The sequence below is a fragment of the Schistocerca cancellata genome, chromosome 4 (genome assembly GCF_023864275.1).
Source record: "Schistocerca cancellata isolate TAMUIC-IGC-003103 chromosome 4, iqSchCanc2.1, whole genome shotgun sequence".
NCBI classification, from domain to species: Eukaryota; Metazoa; Arthropoda; class Insecta; order Orthoptera; family Acrididae; genus Schistocerca; species Schistocerca cancellata.
The window spans coordinates 380,890,127-380,915,877 of record NC_064629.1 but is presented as its reverse complement, the minus strand read 5'-3'; the positions used below and the strand labels follow the sequence as shown (position 1 = coordinate 380,915,877).

The 25,751-nt window shown below is 40.9% G+C and overlaps 1 protein-coding gene across 1 annotated transcript in view; it reads left to right on the top strand.

Annotated features, from left to right (window-relative positions):
* The first annotated feature begins 2,697 nt into the window (after window positions 1–2,697).
* Window positions 2,698–25,751, top strand: part of LOC126183534 (dolichyl-diphosphooligosaccharide--protein glycosyltransferase subunit 1) — a 103,902-nt gene continuing 80,848 nt past the window's right edge. Inside the window, exons 1-2 of the mRNA XM_049925602.1 lie at window positions 2,698–3,017; window positions 21,111–21,215. Of these exons, the coding sequence (XP_049781559.1) occupies window positions 2,781–3,017; window positions 21,111–21,215 (342 nt within the window). The 5' untranslated portion in view covers window positions 2,698–2,780. The remainder of the gene's footprint in view (window positions 3,018–21,110; window positions 21,216–25,751) is intronic.

Below are 25,751 nucleotides of genomic sequence, written 5' to 3'. Positions count from 1 at the left end.
TCAAGCTATCAGGCATCATCCAACTGGGATCTAATTACATGTGGGGTCCCACAAGATTCCATTTTGGGGCCCTTACTTTTTCTTGTGTATATCAATGACCTTTCATCAGTAACATTACCAGATGCCAAGTTTGTTTTGTTTGCTGATGATACAAACATTGCAATAAATAGCAAATCAAGTGTAGTCTTAGAAAGATCAGCCAATAAAATATTTGTGGACATTAATCACTGGTTCCTAGCCAATTCTTTGTCACTAAACTTTGAAAAAACACACTACATGCAGTTCAGAACTTGTAAGGGGTGTCCCAAGAGTATATGTCTAACATATGATGACAAGAAGATAGAAGAAGTGGACGGTGTTAAATTCTTGGGATTACAGCTTGATAATAAATTCAACTGGGAGGAGCACACCACAGAACTGCTGAAGCGTCTTAACAAATCTCTGTTTGCAATGCGAATTTTGTCAGACATAGGGGATATAAAAATGAAAAAGCTGGCATACTATGCTTACTTTCATTCCATAATGTCATATGGGATTATTTTCTGGGGTAATTTATCAAGCCAAGCTAAAGTTTTCCGGGCACAAAAACGTGCAGTAAGAATTATATGTGGTGTGAACTCAAGAACATCCTGCAGAAGCCTGTTTAGGGAACTAGGGATACTAACTACAGCTTCCCAATATATTTATTCCTTAATGAAATTTGTCATTAAAAATATATCACTTTTTCAAACCAACAGCTCAATTCATGGAATCAATACTAGAAATAAGAATAATCTTCACAAGGATTTAAAGTCACTTAGTCTTGTACAAAAAGGTGTGCATTATTCAGGAACACACATTTTCAATAACTTGCCAGCAGCCATAAAAAGCTTAACAACCAATGAAATTCAGTTTAAGAGAAGCCTAAAGGATTTATTGGTGGCCAACTCCTTCTACTCCATTGATGAATTTCTTAGTAAAACCAACTGATTTGTATATAAGTACAACATAACTTCTGCACAATTTCAGTGCAGTAATGTGTTCACTGAAAATTTGTGTGTGTGTGTGTGTGTGTGTGTGTGTGTGTGTGTGTGTGTGTGTGCTTGTGTGTGTGTAAGTGTGTAAGTATAATCTAACTTCTGCACCATTTCAGTGCAGTAATGTGTTCATTGTAAATAAGTATTACAGTAGTTGTATTACATGTTTCTTACCTTATAAATAAATAAAAAACTTTTTTATTTTAAATTCAGTGCAATAGTATTTGTAAAATGACTCTTAGTGTTCATTAAAAAATGACGATCATTCCACTTGGGACCTGTGGAATGGTACATTAGCTTATTTGTTTTAGTTGTAAATATTTGTCATGTATTGTTGTTTTTCTGACATGTTCCACATCCTGGAGGACCTCCTCACTACGGATCAATTGGAATGAAAGTAAATCTAATCTAATCTAATCATAGCACCCCTCCCCTCCCTTGTCACCGCCCCTGTCTGACACTATTCCTGCCTTCTTCAAAACTTATTCCGTGCAATCCCCCGTTACGTTCGCTGACAGACCAGTAATCGCCGATTAAGTTTTCACAAGTTAATTCTCCGGTTAGGCGTTATACCAGCTTCGTACAACGTCTTTCTAGAGCTATTCCATCTAATAGAGCTTAACCAGCTGCTAAACAGAGATTGTATAACTGGCCCTATGTCTACATCTAGCACCCCATTTACATGGTTCCCAAAACCGGATTTTGTAAAAATTGTAAACACTTCAAAATCGATTCTGGAAATCTGCTTCAAGTCGGCCTACTAATTCCGCACTCGATTTTAAATCCCATGTAAACGCAACCAGTTTTGAAACGTGCTTTTGCTGTCAGGTTTCGTCTTGTTTTTAAAAACTTTCGGTTAATATGGACGGAGTGGCTTTTTTTACTTCTCGTCTAACAAGAGAAATAGCGATTGAGTAGTGAATAGTGATTAGTGTTTTATTCGTCTCATAACATACAATTTCTAATCACTCTTTGTTTCCTATTTGATAAGTATGAAGTAAGCCAACTTTAGAACATTACCCTTGATCTCATACTTGTCAAGCTTATAGATGAGTAGTGCACGATTTACATAGTTAAAGGCTTTTGTGAGATCACAAAAGATTCCTGCAACTTTATTATGGTTGTCTAATGATGTGCTGATCTTGTCGATAGACTTGTTAATTGCATCAATAGTACTTTTGCCACGCTGGAAACCAAATTGGTTTTCCGTAATAATATCATATTTCTCCATAAAATTTCGACTCTGTATAGCAGCAGCATTTTCAAAGAATATTGATAGGACTGGAAGGAGGGAGATGGGACGATAATTCCCCATATCCTCTCTTGACCCTTTTTTTAGCAACGGTTTTACTTCTGCATACTTCAGCACCTCTGGGAAGCTTCCTTGTTCAAAGGATTGGTTTATTATTTTAGATAGTTGGTATCCTATTATTTTACACACAAATTTAAGGACTTTTTCTCTAATTTATAAACTGTAACGGCCGTTTCCCATACGCGATATGTAACTGGACTAGCAAATCAGGTTCAGATCTTAACATGTAAACACGACAGCGAAAAACGGTATCCGAAATTCGGTTTTCGTCTTTCGGAAAATGCACTGGTCGCATGTAAACGTAGTATAGGTACAGTAATAACCTCCATGAGTTTACTGATGCAAGGAGGTGATTGTTATAACTTTGTGATATGGGGAGATGAAAGTCTTTGTGTATTGTAGGTTGGTTGTACACGCGTGGTAGTTTACGGTAGTGTGATAAGATTAAAAAAATGAGGGTTCACATTTTTGTGTTTTTAGTGTGCAGTGCTGTTATTTCTGCAATATCTGCATCGGTTTGTGAGAATTTACAAATAAGGAATGCGGAGAGAGCTATTGACTTAACTTCTCAATTAGTTAAGATAGGACATACAATTACGTTTGAAAACATCGGGAAAGTTACCTGTAACAGTTTTAAGTTTGCCATTGATCCAAAGCTGGCCCCAGGCTTTGCATTTATTTCTGCTCAGGTTCGTATAGTTCATCTGTTTCAGTTTCGTGTAAATACTGTGGAAATGTGTGATGCCGGTTGACAGCGTCCATGCCACGTAATCGCTGTTGCGCTGCTGTATCTTACTTGTTTTCTTAAAAGAATGTGATATGTTTTTCTACGTGGATGTAAATCAAAACAATTCAGTAGTTGTGTTTAGTCCTCTCAGTTTTCGTTTCTTACACGTCACGTCACTGGTAGTCCCGTAAACGTAGAACCATGTGACATTAGGTACTTCCGATATTGTTTACTTTGTAATGCGTGTAAATCATTTTTAAGTAGTCACAGAAAAATGCATTTCCGGATATATTATTTGATACAGCATTTATTTTTCATTGTGCAGCATTTTATAAACTGTGGTTGTATAGTTATGTACCGGTATGTTATGCCACAGGGCTTTGAATTAACCATATGTGTATCATGCTTGTATATTTACCTCCCTGAATGTGTGTTTACAACTGCACCGTGTAATAAAAGTAAACACAGGCTTCCTTTAACTTCGCACTGCGTGTTGTATTTACCAAATTATTAAATTTCCATTTCGTGTTCTCACTAAATAAATAGTGTTTCTAAATATTATTTTCCTTTCACATGTCATTACACTAATGCAAATTATCTGTTACTGAGGCTAATGCAACCTTCGCTGGCTGAAGCATAGGAAGAAACAAACACACAATATGATTGCTGCTAGTTTGATTAGGGTTGGCATGGCGGCTCCATTTGCATCTTTTGTAGTTCATACATAAAAAGGAAAATACTTATCAGAGATTTTTCTACTATAAAAGAGAGCATTTCTGAGTTTACCGTGCACTCATAGTTATTTATAAGGGAAACTGCTAAATATGAATTGCAGATGTTGGCTGTGGTGATTTTCATAGTGGAAGTAGAAATGACTGATTACTTGTCAGGGTGAATATGTCATACTGGTAATTACTTGTATCAAAATGGAGCATATGTTGCTAGTGATGAATGTAGACCCCCAAGCTTTGTTACAAATCATTCTTTTGCCACAGCTTTCATTCCATTTTCATATTCATTGGCTTCACAATCTCTGACCATTATTTTTACCCTCCAGCCTAACTTAGACCTTGGCTACACTAAGTAAATTTCAGTTTGGTGATGCAGTATCACAATCAATCTGTTAGTGCCAATGTGTGTTAATCCTTGATTGATACCAAAGTATGGGTGGTTTGGCTTAGCCAAACCTTTAACCTAACAGTTTTGCCGGTGCCTAGATTTTTATTTGAGAGTGCAATATGGAGGGTTGAGACATATAGTGATACATCCAGGTTATATTCACGTGCAGGTGAGAATTATGTAGACAGTGACTACTTTAAATAGGATGGCATATCTTGTATTTACCTATAACAGACAGGATCTGTCAGTTGCGTCTCATCCTTCGTACATCTTGTGTTTATGCAGGAAACATTTAATGGTTCCAAATTAAATCACATTTCTCAGTTCAGCATGTACGGTAATAGAAATTTGATGCTCTGTCCCAGTGTTACGCTAGCTGTTATTTCATCATAACTGCCTTGCAGAGAAGGCAAGACATAACTTTGCAAGAAATCTCTCTTGGACAGGTTGGGTAATGCTTGATTAGTGCTCAACTGTAAGGTTCAGTGAAATGGTTATAATATCCATTTGGAGATCTCATGTCAATCTAGGAGCACACTTATGTGACATCCAGCATATTATAGGATTGCTTAATTGTACTGTATAATGTTCACATTACTATTTATGCTAATCAAATGCTGTTAGGTCTCTGTATATGTAAACACTGCAAATTACTGCAGATTTGTTATGTGCAGATAGTGTGAGGTGTTGAGTGCACAGAACTCTCTGATTACTGAGCGAAACTTGGTTTTCCTAGAGGCTGTGTATGTGTGTTCTTTTTTTTTCACTTCTTTAGGTATCGATATGTTGTGCAATGCTACTGGTTTGTGCTGACTGGTTATCTTTGCACAGTCCAGTGTTTGTAAACTGTAAACAGTGTTTAATTCTATCAGAAGTGAAAAACCAAGTGTGGTGGCTGGGTACTCAAGATACTGGACTCATATTTGAGACAAGTGGGATTCAAGTCCCCGCATGGCCATCTTGTCTTGGGTTTGAGTTATTTCTATGAATCCCTTTAACTGAAAGCAGATTGTGTCTACTTTCTTCCTCCACAATACTGCAACAGTACTGGTGTGTCTTCTGTCTCTAATGAACTTACTGACAATGAGCTGAACACGTCTTAATAAGAGAAACAAAGAAACATACAGAATTAGACATGATCACATTACTGTGCTCTCCCAATGAGATAAACTACAATAACATTGCTGGGGCTTATGGTGTCATACAGTATCAAATGAGGGTAGTGTGCACCATACATTTTCAGCAGAACTAAGTATTTCTTAAGACATTAAAAATTCAAGGCTTTATTGCATCATGTCCTGTCTTTAGTTGTTTGATTTTTTTTTTTCCATTCTCCTCTGTCAAGTCAGACAAAAATAGTAGGATATTGCTTTTGATTAAGCCTCAGCTGGTTCCAGCCTATGTTCCGGCTCAGTTGGCCCAATACTCCTCTTTTAATGGCATTCCTGTTGAAAAGAGAGGTCATTGTCATGAGCAAATTTTGTATTAAAATGTTGAGCAATTTTACTGTTAATACCCTTGCCAAAATACTTGAAATGAGTATTGTTAGATCAAATTGTGTTGTGATATTTACTACTTAATGTATTAATCTCTTTCACAATCATGCAAATGACAGTAAAAATCAACTTTGCAGACACACAGTCAGTCACATTTGACATGCAGATCATGTACAAAAATAAGAGCCATGGGCAGGAAATATTGTAATACCTCTCACCTACAGTCTAGTTGTTTACTAAAATGGAGGAATACAGTAGGGTGATGCTAACAGATTCCCTAGGTGTACTAAAGAGCCTTAGAAAACCAAACTGGAACAAAATTGTGTTGCCTATTAATTGCCGACATTATTAAAGAAGTCATTACAAATAAGCAAGCAAGAACATTGACAAATTTCTTTTGGATTACAGGGCACAGGGGCATTTTTTATAATGAAATAATAGACAATGTAGCAAAGTGAACAATGAACTTGCATGAAATTGTAAATAAAAGCGTTTCCTTATCAAGCAATAGTGAACGTAATCAATGAAAAAGTGAGAACCGACTGGCAAACACAATGGAACTCAACCAAGATCTCAAAAGGGGTACTATATAGCCAGCTGCAGCCTAAAACAGCATTATCCCTTTGGGATACTTATTGGAATAGGAGCATGTTATTCATAACAACAAACGCACGCTTAAATTGTGGAAAATACCCAAACCACCTGTTCTGCATAGGAGTGAAGGAATCTCTGGTATGTGATTTATGCAATGGAGGGGGAGACGTGAACCATCTACTCTACTCGTGTACCAGATACAATTGATGGCAAAAATCCTTTACCAGCACATTGGTTAACACAGAGATTCCTCTTCCAACATCGGCTGCAGTGTTGTTGTCAACAAAAGAGTCCACTAGTTTTAATTGTGATGTTTAGCCACTTAAATATTTGTGACCTATGTCAACACCCTGTGTACGTAATGTGTGAGTTTTTGTATGGTATGTTTTCTTTTATTATTATTATTATTATTATTAGTAGTAGTAGTAGTAGTAGTGTGGTATAATCACTTGTAGTTTTATAGCGGTGAATGCATCAGTCATTTATTCATACTCTAAATATTTTTTAAAATAGCAATTCTCAAAGTGTATATTAAAGTAACCATTAAGGAAGATACTTTTTTAAATGTGATGGATGGCTGTATGGCAGTGGCCACAAGCCAATTCTAATTACAGAGGAGAACAAGCACATACGTGTAATTTCAAGACTACATTTTTGTTTAGGAATTTGATACACTTATTTAAAATGTAGTCTACATCTACACGATTTCTCTGCAATCAACAATTAAGTGCCTGGCGGCAGAAGATTCATCAAACCACCTTCAAGCTATTTCTCTACAGTTCCATTCTTGAACAGTGTGTGGGGTAAAACACTTTCTGTGCAAGCTCTGGTATATCTATTTTATTATGCTGTTCATTTCTCCCTATGTAGGTGGGCACCAAAAAAAATTTTCATACTCTAAATAGAAAGTTGGTGATTTTGATCTCATGGGAAGATCCTGTTGCAATAAAAAAAAAAAAAATCTTCTGTTTCAATGATTGCCACCCCAATTCACATGTCATATCTGTGGCACACTCTCCCAATTTTGTGATAACACGAAATGAGCTGCCTTTCTTTGAGCTTTATTGATTTCCTACATCAGTTCTGTTTGATGAAAATCCCACACCCACAGCAATACCCCAGAAGAGGACGTACAAACATAGTTTTGTCAGCCTCTTTAGTAGACCTGTTGCATTTTCTAAGTGGTCTTCCAATAAATTGCAGTATTTGGTTCTCTTTACCTACAACATTATATATGTGATTGTTTCAATTTAAGTCAACCATAATTGTAATCCCTAAGTAATTCGCTGAATTCACAGCTACACTATGCAGATGGGAATTGTCTCTCCAGCAAATCCTGCGCACTCGCAATCCCCCTAGCCTAAACCTCCTCTAACCTGTTCCCGTTGTCTCACCTTGCCTTCTCGCTTCTCTCCTCTGTCTGTACCACACCCTTCTCTGTCGAGATCCTGTACTGCTGTCTCCCACTACTCCCCCCTCCATGTGGGCATCCCCCCTCCCTCCCCATTCTCTCTCTTTCTCTCTCTCTCTGTCTCACCTCCTCTTTTTCAAACTCTCTTCCTTATCTTTCCCCTACCTCTCTATCTTCACCTGTGTCTCCTTTTTTCACCCCTATCTCTTTTTGTTGTATTTTTTCGTCTTGTTGGGTGGCTGCAAAATCATATGTACATAGACTTGCCTCTTTCCTGCTATCTCCTTCTTGTGTCCTTCCCTACCCCATCCCCACATCCATCAAGTCAGGCGATTGCTTTCAGTAATGAAGTATTAAAATTAGTAATGTTTCCACAAGGTGAGGTTAACAGTTGAAAAGTATGTAATAAAATGCATTTTAATGCTCAGCTGTTTATTTGTCCAAAATGTTAAAATGTGTGTGAATTCCTAAGGGACCAAACTGCTGAGGTCATCGGTCCCTAGAATTCCACACTAACTAAATTATGCTAAGAATAACACACACACACCCATGCCCAAGGGAGGACTCAAACCTCCAGCGGTAGGGGCTTTATTTGTCCCATTAGTCATCAGCAGTTTCAGTTATTAACATCATCCGGGATGTTGGGTACAACAGATTAGTTAAAAGCATCCCGTATTCCTTTGAAGCTGACCAATATTGAAATTATCCAATGCAGTTGTACAAACAGTTTCTTAGAATACTTACAGTCATATCTTACGTCAAACAGGCAGACATCACAGGGGAAATAAGGTCATGTTTCTCCTGTGATGTCTGCCTGTTTGACATGAGGTATGACTATCAGTATTATTGACAAATTGTTTGTACAGTTGCACTGGATAATTTCGATATTGTTCAGCTTCAAAGGTATATGGGATGCTTTTAACTAATCTGTTGTACTCTACATCCTGGATGATGGTTAATAACAAAATCAAGTAGATGACTAAGGGGTCAACTAAAAAGCTGATGCTGAAAATGCATTTTAAAAAATCAACAATTAGTCTTGCCCTGGCCATGGGAGTGCGCATTTGAGTATCTGGTTGTGTGTGTGAATGTGTGTACTATTGCTGGAAAAAGAACTAGTGTAAATGCTATTTTCTTTCGTGTGACTGTGTTCCACACGTTGATCCTCAGTGAATAGTTGCATTTTCCTTATTTTACATATTGCTCCAGCCTTTACCATTGGTGCGCTTCAACATGTAACCGAAATTTGGTGTATTCCTTTTAGTACTTAAGTGGGTGACACCACACTTCACATTACTTAGTCTATTGCCACTTTTTGAACCATATATACATCTTGGCTAAATCATATTCCAATTGGTTTTGATCATCTGATGACATTACAAAACAGTAAGTGACAGCATCATCTGCAGGCAGTGTAGTAAGGCTGCTCAGATTGTCATCTAAATTGTTTATACAGATCAGGAACAGCGGAGAGCATAAACACTACTTTGGGGATCTCCAGATATTACTTTAGTTTTACTCGATGACTTTCCATCAGTTACTACGAACTGTGATCTTCCTGATAGGAAATCACGAATGCAGTTGCAAAACTGAGATGACACTCTGTAGGCAAGCAATTTGATTAGAATAAAGAGCTAGGTATGTTTCACATGGGCCCTATCCTTTGCAGCACTACTTTCCTTTCTGTGCTGCATGTCTATCCTCCTATTCTTTTTCCCTGCCTTGGAGACTGAGTCATATGCCTTCTTTGGGAGACCAGAGTTCTTAGTGAAACTGTGTATGGATTCGTCCTGTCCACCCATCTTTCTTCCTCTGTCCTTCCGTTTCTTACCCTTCCTCTGCTTTGGCGTTTGAGGTCCAGCCTTTCCTTTTCTTCTTCTATCGCCTTGTGCATTCCTGAAGGCCAGCCTATGCCTTTGACGCATAAAAGGTGACTGGGTAATGCATAATTCCCAGTCCTGGAAATTACACATGTGAATTTTGGGAAAATGTAGGCCAAACGCATAACCTGTGGAAGGGATGCTCCTGAGGGTGAACATCCACCTCTTCCCCTCACACTTATCAACTGCAAGTGTGATCATGCTGCTTCTTCATTTGACTGTCCAATCTACCTCGGAGAGAGCCATTTGGGAGATCCAGCTGAAGGAAAAGGTTCCTACTCTCATTGCTCGGAAAATGTTGGCTAGCTGCAAACCTTGTACACCATTCTCTGGCAATTATAGTATAATTCTTGCTGCATCCCAACCTACGAAAGACATGGCTACGCAGACTTGGGAGTTCCAGTTTACTGACATGGTTGTGAAATCATCCAGCTCCAAGATCACACCCTCATCTTCACTTGCTATGTGTGCACACCATACCAACAAACCTTTGCCTGCCCCAGCGAAATCGCATGCTCACAAACAGAAGCACGGAAATCCAAAAAGGAGTACTCCTGCGATGACTTTCTGTTTACATCTAGCCTGCCAATGTCTGGATCTGCATCTGATGAACACCAAGGTTCTAAGCAGTAAAACAAAGGCAAATGATCCTCCTCTTCTCCACCTTGATGTTCTTCAATGGTGTCACCACGTGATGCCTTCACCCAGCCGGCCACTGTTTAACGGGGACGCACTGCCAATAATCAGTCCACAAGTCAACTGAAGGCGAATACCGACACCTCTGTCACACTAATGAACCAGGATCCTCCAGCCTCTGAATCTGGTTGTTGAGCACATTTGAATTCGGGCACTCAGCAGCCACCGTGGTGACTGCTTCCCTATTTGACCCATCTTCTGTCTATCATCGTATATGGTTATTCTCCAATGGAACATTCGTGGCATCAAATCCAATAGGGTTGAATTACAGCTCCTCTCACGATTATACTGTCCTGTTGTTATTTGCCTCCAAGAAACAAAATTATGGCATCACAATCACTTTAACCTCCCACATTTCACTTCAGTCCTTTTAGACCTTCCACCTGCGGCGGGGACTGTGGCTCATGGGGGAGTCATGTTGCTCTTTTGAGGCAGTGTTTATAATCACACCATTTCCTTGCACACTCAGCTGCAAGCTGTTGCTGTATGGCTTTCCCTTCCGGGTTTTACCCTCCCTCTTTGCAACATCTACTCACCCTCATCTTGTGCTGTCTCGAGGGCAGAAATTTATTCCACACACTCCTTTTCCTACTTGGATATTTCCATCTGTATTGCTCGGCTTGGCCCTCAGGGGCTCAGCATTTGTTTGCTGAGTACGGGCTTGGCGACCTTGGGGTTCCTGGGCTGGGGACTGGTAAGCACCACCAGTCTCCTGCTACCGTAAGCTCTGGGCATGCTTCAATGACCACTGTATGATGCGGCAGTGGAACGTTGTGTGTTGCAGGGAATGGGGATCTTTGTTTGACCATTTGGATCACGAGGATGGTAATAACCTCTATAAAAAAAACTCGATCTCAAGGTGCGCTGCATGCTGATGAGACGCATGGCTGTTGAGGTGGAACAGTCATTAGCGGGCAGCCGCTGGGGAACCTACTGCGCCTCAGTTGTATAAGGCTTACTCAGGCAAGCGGTGCTCTGTCTGAGTGGACCCTTTTTTCCCTAGCTGCTTGTGGGACTGAGATGGAAGCTTTGAAATCATCGTCTTCTCCTCCCAGTGGGAACGGTGTACCGCCTGGGATTATTCACACCCAAGCCTCCAAATGAGTGAGGGAGGCTAGCCCTCGTCGTAACCTGCATCAGTTGAATTATAGTAACAGGGCTCAAGGAGTCATGAATCAAAAGGTGTTTTTGGTCATCTAGAGGAAGGAGGGGATGTTTGAAAAAGTCTCCCCCTTGTGTATCAATAAAGGCTTGGAAGGACTTGCAGCAAATCTGAAGTTCATTAAGCGGCTGCAGAATAGTTCCCTATTGGTCAAGACTAACAGGGCAAAGCAGGTGGAACTACTTACAAATACCAAAAAATTGGGTGAATATAATGTAACTGTTGAACTGCATAACTCCCTTAACTCTAGCAAGGGTATGGCCTCATTCTGTGACATGATGGATACCAACATAGCTGAACTTAAACAGGAATGGCCATTACAAGGGATGGAGGATGTAGAGCAAAGAATGTGTAGGAATAATTGAGAAATTGAGAAGACCGCCACCTTCATTGTGACATTTAATTCTCCAATGTTTGACCACATCATGGCAGGTTTCTTCCGACTTAGGGTTAGGCCTTATGTACCTAACCCTGTGCGGTGCTACAAATGCCAGCATTTTGATCTCACAACGCTGAGTTGCAGGGGTGAAGTGACCTGTGGTAAATGTGGAAAGGCAGCCCTTGAAGCTGGGACTGACTGTCCATCTCCAGCAGTCTGTTTTAACTGCTCTGGGAGCCACCCAGTCTGGAGCCGAGACTGCCCTGTTTTTGCAGAGGAACGAAAAATTCAGGAACTAAAAGTCACATGACTGAAGCCAAAAAGGAATATAAGGCGACAAAACCTCACGTCTTTACCACTTCTTATGCTTCCGTGGTCCTGAAACCTTTTCCTAAGGTCAACGCCTTGACGCAGATGTCATCCAGTGTACAACCACCCACCACCAGCACCTGTACTTACATGTGTACATGCCCAGGCAAAACGAGTAAGGAAGGAGCAATTGAAGCAGCCACCACATAAGAGAACAGCAACAGTTTGGTAGTGAGTGTGAAGAAGGCACACAACAAGCAGAGTGCCTCTCAACACCCCATTTCCCATTCATCCTTGAATGGACAAGGTGCAGGGAAAGGCTCATGACATTCGGGTCAAAAGCTGTCCTGAACACCATCAGACATCATTCTTTCACGTCTGACTGGTGAGAAGGGCATCATGGAGTTAGATGCCTTGGATCCAGTCAGCCCATCCACTTTCCCTTGTTCTGCAAATGCTTCACTACTGCGGTGCACAGATAGGCTTAAATTAAAGCAACATAAATGAAATGGCTCCCATCCTGCAGTGGAACTTGTGGGGATTCAGGACGCATTTGGAGGAACTCTGTGTCATATCTCAGGGTAGACCACTGTGTCTGTGTCTCCAGGAGACTCATTTCCATCAATCATACACCCCTGTGACTTGAGTGGAGAGAGAGTTAGAGGAGGTGTAGGTATTTTCATTAGTACCGACTACCACTCCTTGCCTCTCTCTCTTACACGACTTTACAAGCGGTTGCTGTATCAGTGCACTTACATCATACGATGACAATAAGTTTCCTTTACTTACCCCCAGATGACGCACTTGATGAAGATGCCCCTAACCGACCTTATTACACAGCCCCCCTCCCTTCATCCTCTGTGTTGATTTTCATGCACACAATGTGCTTTGGGGCTCTGCATCTACCTGCCCCAGGGGTAGAGCAATTGAGAGGCATCTCGTGTCATCATACACAGACTTGCTAAATGCGGGACAGAGAACTCACTTCTGCGCAGCAACTGGGTTGTTCTCTGCCATGGATCTCTCACTTTGCTCTCCAGCTCTTGCTCACACTGCTCAATGGGAAGTGGTTGATGACTTGCACGGAAGTGATCATGTCCCGATCTGGATTCACCTGCCAGATGGGGTGGAACCCAAAAGGAAACCGCTGCGATGCATGCTCGGTAGAACTGACTGGACACTTTATAGCCAGTTGGCCCAGTTCCAACATTGTGCGAATGTCAAGGCATGGGTGGATCATATTACCAAAATGATCCACCACACTGCTGCAGTACCATTCCACAGTCCATGGGACAACAGAAGAGGCAACCTGTGTCTTGATGGAGTGCCGAATGCCATTCTGCTATCAGGACCAGGTGTGCGGCTCTGCCTAGGCTCAAGTGTCAGCCAGCTGCAGAGAATCTTGCAGCCTTTCAGGTGGCAAGGGCAAAGGGTCGCTGAATTATTTGAGAGACCAAGAAGAGGTCATGGCAAGAGTTTCTGAACACCATTAATTGTTCCACCAAAAGTTCTGTTGTGTGGGAGACCATCAGGAGAATTTCTGGGAGAGGAGGGAGGTCCCTCTGGGCTGCTGTAATGGGGAATGGCACACTCCAAACCAATCCACGAGTCATTGCCAGACTATAGCAGCATATTTTGCCACAGTTACTGAAACAGCCAGTCAGGATCCACATTTTCAGTGCCATAGAGCAGTTGCTGAGAGCTGTAGTTTGGATCTGATGAAGATTACAACTGACCATTTCCATTGGGAGCTGGATTCTGCATTGTCTGTCCCTTGTGACAACGTCCTCCGGTTACAACAGGATCCATTACAGTATGCTGCGACACCTCACAAGGCGAAACAAAGATGTTCTCCGTGGACTTTTTAATGCCCTTTGGGAGTAGAGTCACTTTCCCGACTCGTGGCGTGAGGCAATTTTAATTCCTCTTTTAAAACCTAAGAGCGAGCATACATGCCCAAGTAGTTACCATAGTGTTGCCCTCACTAGTTGCATGGGGAAGACTGTGGAGTGGATGGTCAACCACCGTCTAGTCTCGATCTTAGAATCCAGGCAACGCCTTAGTTGCTTTCCGTGTGGGTTCAGGAGGTATCGCTCCACTTTTGATAACGTTGCCCTCCTCGAGACAGGTATACAGTAGGCTTTCCTACAATTGGCTTTGCAACAATATGTCAGTTGGACGTTCGGATGAATGGGCACAGAAGAATGATTTTAAGTTTTCTTTTTAACCATTCTTGTTCCATTTTAAACTTCCTTGAATTGAGGATGAGGGACACTGTCCTTACTTTCAAAGGCACAGTGAGGTTTCTGAGCCTCATATTTGATGCTTAGCTTATATGGTTACCACATCTTGAGGACCTAAAGAAACGGTCACTTAAGGCTTTGAGTATGTTAAAATGTCTTAGCCACAGTACATGGGGAGTAGATAGGACTTGTCTGCTCTAGTTTGACAGGGCATTTGTGTGATCTCAGCTCAATTATGAGTGCACGGTGTATAGGTCTGCGAGACCCTCGTATTTAAAGATGTTGAGCATGGTACTCCGTGAAGGGATTCGGTTGACCTCTCGGGCATTCAGAACAAGTCCCATACCAAGCCTCTGTGCAGAGGCCGGTGAACTGCCACTTTATATCAGGCGATGGCTACTTACAGTGTGCCAGGCGTATAAAACACTGTCCACACCATACTCACCCACCTATCATACTGTTGCTCAGCCTCAACTGGAAAGGCTTTTTCATAACCGGCAACAGGCAATGAGGCGTGTGGGATTTGTGCACAGCATTGCCATCTAGAGATGGATGTGGCCAGTCTTCATGTTTTACATAATGGTGGAAGCAGATTTCCACCTTGGCTTCTCCGGAGGCTCAGACTTATTTTAGACTTGATGAATTTTAAGAAAGATCGCCCATCAGATTTTACATTTCAATCTCTGTTTTTTAACATTTTAGATATGCGTGAGGGTTTCACAATAGTGTATGCTGATGGCTCCAAGCAAGGGGATTCCCTTGGCTGCTCTGCGTGTTCCCTAACCATGTCACCAGGATTTGCCTTCCTGACGAGTATACCATTTTCTCAGCAGAGCTCCACCTGACCTTGAAGGCACTGGAGCAGATGCTTTGTATTCAGCACAAACAGTTTCTCATGTGCTCCAATTCCTGTAGTGCCTTACAATCGTTACAGAACCTGTACCCAGCTGAGGAGTTGGTCTGAATGATATATGACCAACTGTACTTGCTCCAACGGCAGGGGAAGCAGGTGTCATTCTGCTAGGCGCCAGGTCATGTAGGCATATGGGGAAATGAACAGGCCGATCGGGCTGCCAAGGAGACCTAGAGAGGACGGGATGTGGCACACTGTCCTATTTTCTTGCATTCTGTCATTTCTGTGCTACACAAGAAATTCATGCAGTTGTGGGATGAGGAATGGCTGATGGTGACGGTCAGCAAGCTGCGGGTGGTGAAGTCAAAAACCCAGTCATGGTGTTCCTCCTGCCAGTTGCTCAGGCAGGATGAAGTGACCCTCACGTGTCTCAGAATTGGGCACTACCCTCTCACACACAGCTTTTTACTATGGTGAGAGAGTCCCCCGTTTTGTGATGCTTGTGGCATGCACATCTCCATCCGCCATATTTTAATGGAGTGCATTTTATAATTTGATGCAAGGGCAGAAGCAAATATTGGTGGGGATCTGCCCTCTATTTTCGCTGATGATGAGATGAGTGTGACTAAGGTTTTAAAGTTTTGTGATGTGTCTGGACTCAGGCTTAAACTTTTAGGCTGGAGGTTTTAGTGTGTTGCAGAGTGGCTGGCTTCTCCATTTTTTATTTTTTTTATTTTTTATTTTATTCTTGTGGTCAGCCAGCCACATCCATCTGCTGTATTGTCTTAGCTCCTTATACCAATTTCTTCCTGTGTCGTTAATGTTTTACTACTGATGCAATACTTCGTTCCGTGGTTCTGTGTGGGTACACACATAGTTTTCCTACTTTTGTTACCTGCATTTTACATGTTGTTTTATCTTCTTGTTTTGTGTATTTTACTGACACTTGTCTCAATCTGTTTTCGCGCACGCGCTAAAGACCTTGCTGTCATGCACCCATACAAACATGTTTATGTCCGTGTCCAATGCTCAGCTTGCTCATCATCTCAAGTGGTCCATTCTCTCCAACAAACACTCAAGTGACTGTTTCCCCTCTGTCATTCGTTTGCTAACGCCTATCCCATCTGTTCGTCCAACTGGCAGCTTTCCGAAACTGACTGACAGCTCTACTCCTCACTGGCCGCTTTTGATAACACAATTTCTCCTTCATTGATGACCAGGTAGAATACCTTACAAAAGCTATCCTTACTGCCACGAAATGTTCCGTATGTCACACCTTTTTCTCGCCACGATGTGCCTCCGTTCCCTGGTAGACTGAGGTATGTCATGTCACAATTCACACGTGGAGATGAGCTCTCTGCATTTTTAAACACCGTCCCACAATGATGAACTGTATCCATTTCAAACAGCTACGTGCTCAGTGTTGCTGCGTTTTTAGGGATAGCATAAAAGGTAGTTGGCTTTCTTTTCAAAGCTCTTTTAATAGTTTTACTCCCCCCTTCTGTCTTGTGGGGTAATCTCTGGTGGCTTTCAGGAACCACAGTTCATTCCCTGGTTCCTCATCTGACCATACCAAACAATGGCATTGTAGACCCTCTTGATATCTCCAACACCTTGGGATGATATTTTGCAGACATTTCGAGTTCCATCCACCATCATCCCGCCTTTCTCCCACTGAAATGGGTGGCGGAGGCAGTGATGATACCTTTCTCCTCCCAGAATTGTGAATGTTACAATACTGCTTTTGCTATGAGGGATCTTTAACGTGCACTGTCTTCATACCAATCATCTGCTCCAGGACCAGATGACATTCACATTCCAATGGTGCACCACCTATCTCTTGAGGGTCTAAGCTTTCTCCTCCATACATATAACTGCATTTGGACAGGTGGCATATTTTCCAGTCACTGGCATGAGGCCATTGTCATTCCCATACCTAAGCCTGGTCTTTCTTTTAGCTTCTGTGCAATCTCACTCACCAGTAGCATCTGCAAGGTGATGGAATCTATGGAAGGTTGGCTGGTGTGGTGTCTTGAGTCTCGGAATCTCCTCACTAACAACCACTGTGGATTCCGTTGGCACCGCTCTGCAGCTGGTCATCTAATCACCTTGTCAACTCACATTATGAACAATTTTTTGCAGAAGTGCCAAACTGTGGCCATGTTTTTTCATTTGGAGAAGACGTATGAGACAAGCTGGAGAATGGGCATCCTCCGTAATATGTACGAGTCAGGCTTCCAGGGTCACTTGCCCCTTTTTAGCTACGAATTTTTAAAATACAGTGTTTTTAAGGTACATGTGGGCTTGGCTGTGCCAGAGACTTTTATTCAAGGGTCTTTATGCTGGGGCTGTTGAGTGACCTTTGTCCTGGCGGCAAGATATTCTCCTCAGTTGTTATGCGAGCCATCTGTCTTCTATGCGCGGTCACTCATCCTGTGCTCCATTTTTTGACGATTCCCTTGACTGCCAGTATGGACTGCGCCCATCTTCTCTGTTGCCTCCCGGAGTTCTCTTTCGTTTGGTGCTTCAATAGCTTTGGTTTACACTTCCTGCCACATGCATCGTGGGTGTGAGCTCCTCACTGCCCTGGCTTCATGCCAAGGCACATGTTCATTTTGGTCTCCATTCACTTTCTAAGGACAGTACTCCAGGTCTGGTGTATCGTAGCAGGGTTTCTCGCACTCTGCTCGCAGCTTGAGGACAATGTCTCCATCTACACCAATGGTTCCAAGACTGATCGTGGTGTCGGGTGTGACTTTGTACTTGGTGATAAACCTTTTCAGTATTGGCTTCTTGACCAGTGCTCAATTTTTACTGGGGAGCTCTACGTATTTTATCAGGCCACTTGGTACATTCAGCAACACAGGCTTCCATTTGTCGTATCTGCTCAGATTCTCTCAGTACTATTCAGAGCCTTTGTGCATTGTACTTTAGTACAACAAATCCAAGAAAGTCTCCACTCACTCACTGTGGTGGTGGGGGGCACATGTTGGGGTGCTTGGTCACATCGGCATGCCAGGAAATGAGGCTGCTGGTGCTGCTGCAAAGGCTGCAGCTCTCCTTTCTCGGTCTGTCAGTCATTCTGTTCCTCTGATGATCATGTTGCCGTCTGTCGGCATGTAGTATCACTTTGGAGTGCACAGTGGTCTTCTCTCCAGGGGAGCAAACACCAGGATATTAAACATCTCCCAGTAGCATGGTCAACTTCCTCTTGGCCCTCATGTTGTGAAGAGGTCAATCTAGACCAGCTGCATGTAGGACACTGTTGTTTTAGCCACCACCATTTATTAAATGGCGACCCTGCCTCACTCTGTGCCTACTGCTCTCAACCCTTGACAATGTGCCACCTTGTGATCCGGTACACGTTTTTTTGACTGTTTACATTTGCATCTATGTTTGCCGTCTACTTTGTCAAATGTTTCAACCGATGACACATGTTCTGTCGATCGCGTCTTAACTTTTTATTCACCGCAGCGGCATAGTGAAGCAAATTTGAACCCCCCATGGGACCCCCACTGTCTCAACAATGTTTTGAGACATTTTCCCTAGGGACATCCTTGTCCTTAGAGGCTTCTCATTTAAAATTGCTTGATTAGGTTTTTGCCTTTTTCGCCTCAGGTCTTTATTTAGTACTTGTTTTTTCTTATGTTATGATATGGGAGCTTATGACCTTTGCAATTTTCTGACCTAAAGCAAAAAGAAAAAATTATATAGTTTTCTGAGACCCTATAACCTAAAAATCTACCCAGTCCCCACCACACAGCTCCCACTTCCTGTCTGTAGTGGACTTCTGTCCTATTAAGTGGAACCCGAAAACCCACCTTTCTGTCGCAAGTCAAGGAATCTGCAGCGTGCACAATCACAGAACAATCTGAGCCTCTGACTCAGACCCTTTATTCAGAACCATGCACACAGGTGGACTGTTTCGAACATATGAAACATTTTATTAGCAGTGTCTCATCCTTAGCCACATAAATTTTTGTTCAATCCACTTGGGTGGCCGAAAGAAGTTGTTCAGTCACCTCTGTCAACTTACCCCAGTGATTCATGACCCTTGTCTGTAGTGTCAACGAAACAGTGTTCGAAGGGCTACCACAGTTAGCTCCATGTGCACTCTAGAAGCCTTGTGGTGACAATAGAAGTTCATTTAGGTGACTTTTACATCAGCCCAGGCACCAAGAGAGAGACTACCTTCTCATTCCACCCTTGAAAAACAGAAAGGATAATGTGGATATATATGACTTGTCTACTGAAACAATTGTATTGTAGCCTGAAGGGCTGCATTGCTCCTGTGAGCTACATTTGTCAACTCCTTTGTCTGGTGTTGCACTGTCTATGATCAGATTCGACAGGAATCCTGTAGACAATGTAGGCATAATGTAACAAAGGCCAAATAACTATATTGTGAAATTTTTGCCAGAAAATGTCATTCCATGCTTCATATCCTAATATTCCAGACTTCTGAGTATTCATAACTTCAGGACCCTTTTCATGAAGCCCTGCATTTGTATGCATTTGTATGCATTTCATTTCCAGACATACAGGATATTCAGTAACCAGCATTTGTGTTACATTGCTGTTTTGAAGATTGTTTAGAATATTTCCCAAAACAGTAATAATTGTCATTATTTTTTATTGCGTGCCCAGAATTGAGGCTTTGAGATAGATGTCTCATCGACAGAGTTTTGGTAAAAGACTAGCTCAGTTGGGAAAGCACGAAGGAAGAAATTGCCCATGGCCTTGCTGTAAGAAACCATAACAGCATTTATAAAAAGTGATTTAGGGAAATAATAATGTACAGAAAGTTCTGGTTGAGAATAACAAATTATTTAGAAATAAAGGAGACGACTCACCTAAAGACAGAAGCGCTGCCTCGTTGACAGATACCCACACAAAAGGTACAGAGCTTTACTTTGCTAGCTTTCGGGATGGAATTCCTTTCTCAAGGTGTAGGAGAAATGTGCGCGTGCATGCGCGCCCACACACACACACACACACACACACACACACACACACCTGTGTCCCTACACACCTGAGCCATCACATAAGCATCTTTTGTGTGATGTGCAAATGTATACTATGTTTTAAATCCTTTATTTGCAGCAGAATTCTTAGCAGTCCTTGCTTAGGAAATAACAGTTTTGCCATTTTGATTAGTTTTGTGTACTTTTGGACTGAAATTCACTCAACAGTACTTTTTCATTTTGAAAAGAATAGTATAGTTACAGTAGGGGTAAAATGCTACTGTGTTGACAGCTTCTACTAACTGTAGAGCATAGTCTCCAAATGACAGACACGAAACAAGTGTAGAACCTATTCAAAGCAACAAATATTATAATGATCTCATATCACTAATAATCCTCAAAGCAGTTTTTATAACAAAGGTGCAACTCATGGTGCCAATACAAATTTCTTTTCCTCTCCCCTCCTTCTGTATAGAACATACATTTTCAATGTCCAGGGGGAACGATTTTTCAATAGAAAGCAGGCTGACATCACAGTCAGATGGCTAGGAGCCCAGGTAATAGTCTGCACATTTCAGCAAATTCTGTAGATGAAGAGCCGACATTCCACTTCATCAATTTACACCACTCCAATCTGGTTGCTATGCATTCATCTATTATGTTATGTACCAGTACACTTTTTAATGCTGTTTTGCAGTCACCCTTACGCCCCTTCACTAATGTTGGATGTTCATTAGCTGGGACATTGAACTGACGCACACACATTATGATTGAATGGTGTGAATGAGTTTAAGCCATGCAGGACTGAATTTTTATATAGCAGTTACTTTTTTAATGGCAAGGCTTTGTATCAGTGACCTCGAATGTACTATGTACTTGCTATTGTAATATTTTGCTATTTTCCTGTGTAGCTGAAATAACTACCCAAGTATCATGTAATTCTTTACAGAGTGGGGATTCATCCAAAACTAGTCTGGGAGCTGTAGAGAATGCTGCAAAAGGCACATGGAACATAGCACTGAAGGAACCATTAAGTTCTGGGAAAACAGTGACTGTAAGTATGTTGTTATATTTTTTTTAAAAAATTGCAGCATTGTTGTATGCATTTTCTGTATGTTAGTGCAATTAAATTATCAGATCTGTCAGAGCTAATGTGATTTGCAGTGATGGAATGTGATTTACTTATAAAACATTCTGTCATGGTAAGTTATCCTGTCTAATGGGCAGTATAAGCATTTTGTCTTTGTTATTTGGACATAAGTTTGTTATTCTGCTCGTGAAATTTTGTTTGGTGTTCTTAACATAGTCTACTGTACTTGATTACTGAATGAATGTTGTGACTGATTCTGTTTTAAAATATTAGGAAATCGTATTGTAATTCTCCATGTGTATACCTCGAAGTGGATATGGTGAAGTGGAAAGAGAAAAAGGAAACATGGTCAGAACTGTCTTTCCAGTGGCATAATTTCTCTGCTCTAATGAAATGTTTAAAGTTGAATACTAAGTGATTTCATTTGCAAGCTGAACAATCTGCTGTTTTTTGCTCTTTCTTGGGTTTATGAAATTATTGGTATTGATAAACAGTTGGTGGTTGTAAAATTAAAATAGTGGTTGGATTAATTAGCAGCTGATATTACTGTTGTAATTTCAATCAGAATTCAATTCAATACTGTAATAGTTCATGTATGAATTAAATTATTGGCATACCATATGAAAATATTCTGTTATTTTTCATTCATCAGCAATATGTGCACAGTTGTGATTGTGTCATGATGGACTCGTCAGTTACGTCTTTTGGCAGTACTCTGTATGCTCTCTGCGAAGAGGAGATGAATTCAGTGTCGTCTCAGCATGTAGTTGCATGCTCCAGAACTAAGCTGGGGCTTTTTTTAAAGAGCTGTACATGCAAAATGTGTGTGTGTGTATGCATGTGCACACTTGCGATCACATGCTGCCCAAGGGTCTCCCAAGTACACAACTGGAGTTTCCTACATGTGTTTGTAAAAACACGTTCACTGATCAAGAAACCCAACACAATCCTTGCAGCTTTTTATTTGGACATTTACCATTCCTTTAGTCAGTACAACCTTACACAGATACCAGGCAGATTAGCAGCACTCGAGGTAGGATTATGGGAGTGCATGGTCAACTTTTTCCTTGAGAGAGAAGCTTCGCTTTCCCTGAGCCTATGTAGTTAATCAGTCTGAGTCTGCATTTTCTTCAGTATGCATGCCTATTTATAGTTGGTACCCCACCTTTATGTTCCCGGAATTAACATTTTCCTGGGGTTTATGGCTTTTTTTTTTATCCCATCAAATTTCCTATATTCACAATGTTAATTTGCACATGATTTTTAATTAACATATTCACAATTTTCCCATGATTTTCACTTTCTGTATTGCATACGCACAGCTTTGTGACCATTGTGATCGTCATGACTCCTTCGCAAACACACATTTTTATTGTTTGGCCACTTGTAGCAGTGCTGGTTGACACCTTTGCTCTCTCTCTCTCTGATGCTCTGTTTCTGTTTTAAATAATGAAGCACTGCACCAATTACATATTTTTTTCATGCTTAGCTAGAAACATTTTGAGAATTTATTCTTGTTGTCATGTGCAAATATTTGCATAAGTATTTTTTGTGGTGTTGTTGTGTGGTTGTTTGAATGTCTGTGGTTTTCTGTATAATGGAGGAGCACAATACCTTATAACCTCAACCAGATGACTTCAGTGCAAGAGACATGGAACAAAATACCTATGTAAATATTTGCACATGACAGTGAAAATAAATTCTTGAAATTCATCATGCTAAGCATGAAAAAATATGCAATTGGTGCAGTGTTTCATTATGGAAATGGGGAATGACACAGTTCAGGCTTTCTAAAAACACTGATCTGATAAATGAAATTAAGTCAAATGTTTCTGCTTCCCAGACAGCTACCAGTTCCAGTTAATTCAGTGGCTAAATGTAGTAAAAAATTCATATAACCTGTATTAGATATTAAACAAGTCCCTGACAAGTATTTTGATACCTGTTATATATCATATATCAACTATAATAATGCAAAACCTATACGTAACTTTTTACTGCTTAAAATGTTATTTCCCACGTTTCGCATTTTCGTGCATTTTACACAATTTTTTTTAAAGTCCCTTGAAAATTGTAAAAACATTGTTTCATTGTACATTGAGAAAGTGCCTGTCAGTTTTGTCTGAGTGTACAAATTTCTTTATGTTTGTTGGTGTTTAAAGAGAGCTACTAGTCACCACAAATACACCATGGGCACTCACAAATCCTCAGGATTGTGTCACACTGGACCATGTGGTATTTAATAGAAGTGGGTTTCAAACCCCATCCATCTATCCAGTCTGAGATGTTGTGAGGTGTCCCTTTACCATTGTTGTTGTGCTCTTCAGTCAAAAGACTGGTTGCTACAGTTTTATGTGCTGGTCTGTCCCCTGCAAGCCTCATCGTCTCTGCATAACTGCTGCCAGCCTATGTCCATTTGAATCTGGTTACTGTATTCAAGCCTTGTTCTCTGTCTACAGTTCTCCCCTCCCCCCTTACTAACATCTATTGCCAAATTGAAAATTCCTGTATACCCGAGTATGTGTCCTGTCACCTGATTCATTCTTTTAGTCATGTTGAATCACAAATTTCTTTTTTCCCAAATTTGGTTCACTGCCACCTCATTTGTGTTTCAATCTACTCATATTTAATGTTCAACATTATTTCCACATTTCGAAAGATTTTATTCTCCTCTTGGCTGAACTACTTGCTGTTCACATTCACTTCCATACAAGGCTACATTCTAGACAGATACCTTCAGAAAACACATCCTATCACTTAAATTAATATTACATGTTAAGAAACTGCTCTTCAGAAATGTTTTTCTTTCTGTTGTCAGTCTGCATTTTATAGCCTCTCTACTTTGACCATCATCAATTATTTTATCACCTGAATAGCAAAACTCATCGAATTCTTTTAAGTGTCTCATTCCCTCAGCATTGCCTGATTTAATTCTACTACATTCCATTACCCTTCTTTTAACTTTGTTGTGGTTCACCTTATCATCTCTTTTCGAGACACTGTCCCTTCTGTTCAACTGCACTTCAAAATCCTTACCCATCTAGCAGAATTACAAGGTCATCGGCCAATCTGAACATTTTTATTTCTTATGCCTAAACTTCCTCCTTGGTTTTCTTCGAAGCTTACTCATTGTACATACAAATTGAATAAAATCGGGGCTAGGTTACAAACCTGTCTCACTCCCTTCTCAACTAAGGCTTCCTTTTCATATCCTTCAACTATTACAACTGTAGTCTGGATTCTGTGTAAATGTAAATAACCTTTCACTCCATGTATTTCTTCCCAGCTGACCGATGACCAAGCAGTTTGCCCTCCCTCCCCCCTCCCTCCACCCCCTCTCTTAAACAAACTAATCAACCATCCCAGCTACCTTCCAAATTTCAAAGACTGTAGTCCAATCTACACTGTTGAAAACTTTCTCCAAACCTGCAAATACTATAGACATAGGTTCGCTTTTTTTCAACCTATCTTGTAGGATAAGTCATAGGATCAAGTAGTTCCTTGTGTGTTCCTATATTTCTTCAGAAAGCTAATCTTCAGTAAGGCTGGCTTCTACCAGCTTTTCCATTTGCTTGTAAATAAATCATGCCAGTATTTGCAACCATGATTTATTAAGATGTTTAAGGGTATTTTCCCTGTGTCATATATCTTACACACCATATGGGAAAGTTTTCTCATAGCTGGCTCTCGCAAAGATTTCCATAATTCTGAAATAATGTTGTCTGTTCCAGTAGCCTTTTTTCCAGGTCTTTCAGTGCTCTGTCAAATTATTCCCACAGCATTGTATCTCCCATGTCATCATTCTCTTTCCATAATTTTGTCCTCTAGTTAAATTTCCGTTAGATAGGCCATCTTATATATCTCTTCCATTTTTCAGCTTTCACGTTTTGTCTTAGTAGTGGCTTGTTATCAAAGCTATTGATATTTGTATCGCTGCCGCTCTTTTTCTCAAAAGATCTCTTTAAATATCCTGTAGTAGGCACCATCTATCTTTCCCCTAGTTATGTATGCTTTTGCAGCCTTGCATTTGTCCAACAAAAAAATCAATTATTGATAAAATTATTTAATTGGATAGATAAAAAATCTACTCACCAAGCGGCGGCAGAAGACACACATAAGGCTATTGTGATTGGCAAGCTTTGGGAGCATTCTGCCTGAAGAAGGAGCCACTGGCTCCGATAGCTTCCCAATCACAACAGTCTCTTATGTTTTTGTCCTGCCGCCACTTAGTGAGTAGATTTTTTTAACACACGCACTACGCCTTGTTGTTTTTACGTATATGAACATCTGCCGCCTTTCTTGTTTCATCTCTTAAAACTACCCATTTGTCATCTGTTGTATTCCTTTTGCATGTTTCAGTCCAGCATTGCCTAATGATCTCTCTGAAACTTTCGGCACACTATGGTTCCTTCAATTTATTCATGTTCCATATCTGTAATTTCCCACCTTTCTGTGATTTTTTCAGTTGTAATCTCCAGACCACAACCAATCAGTTATGGG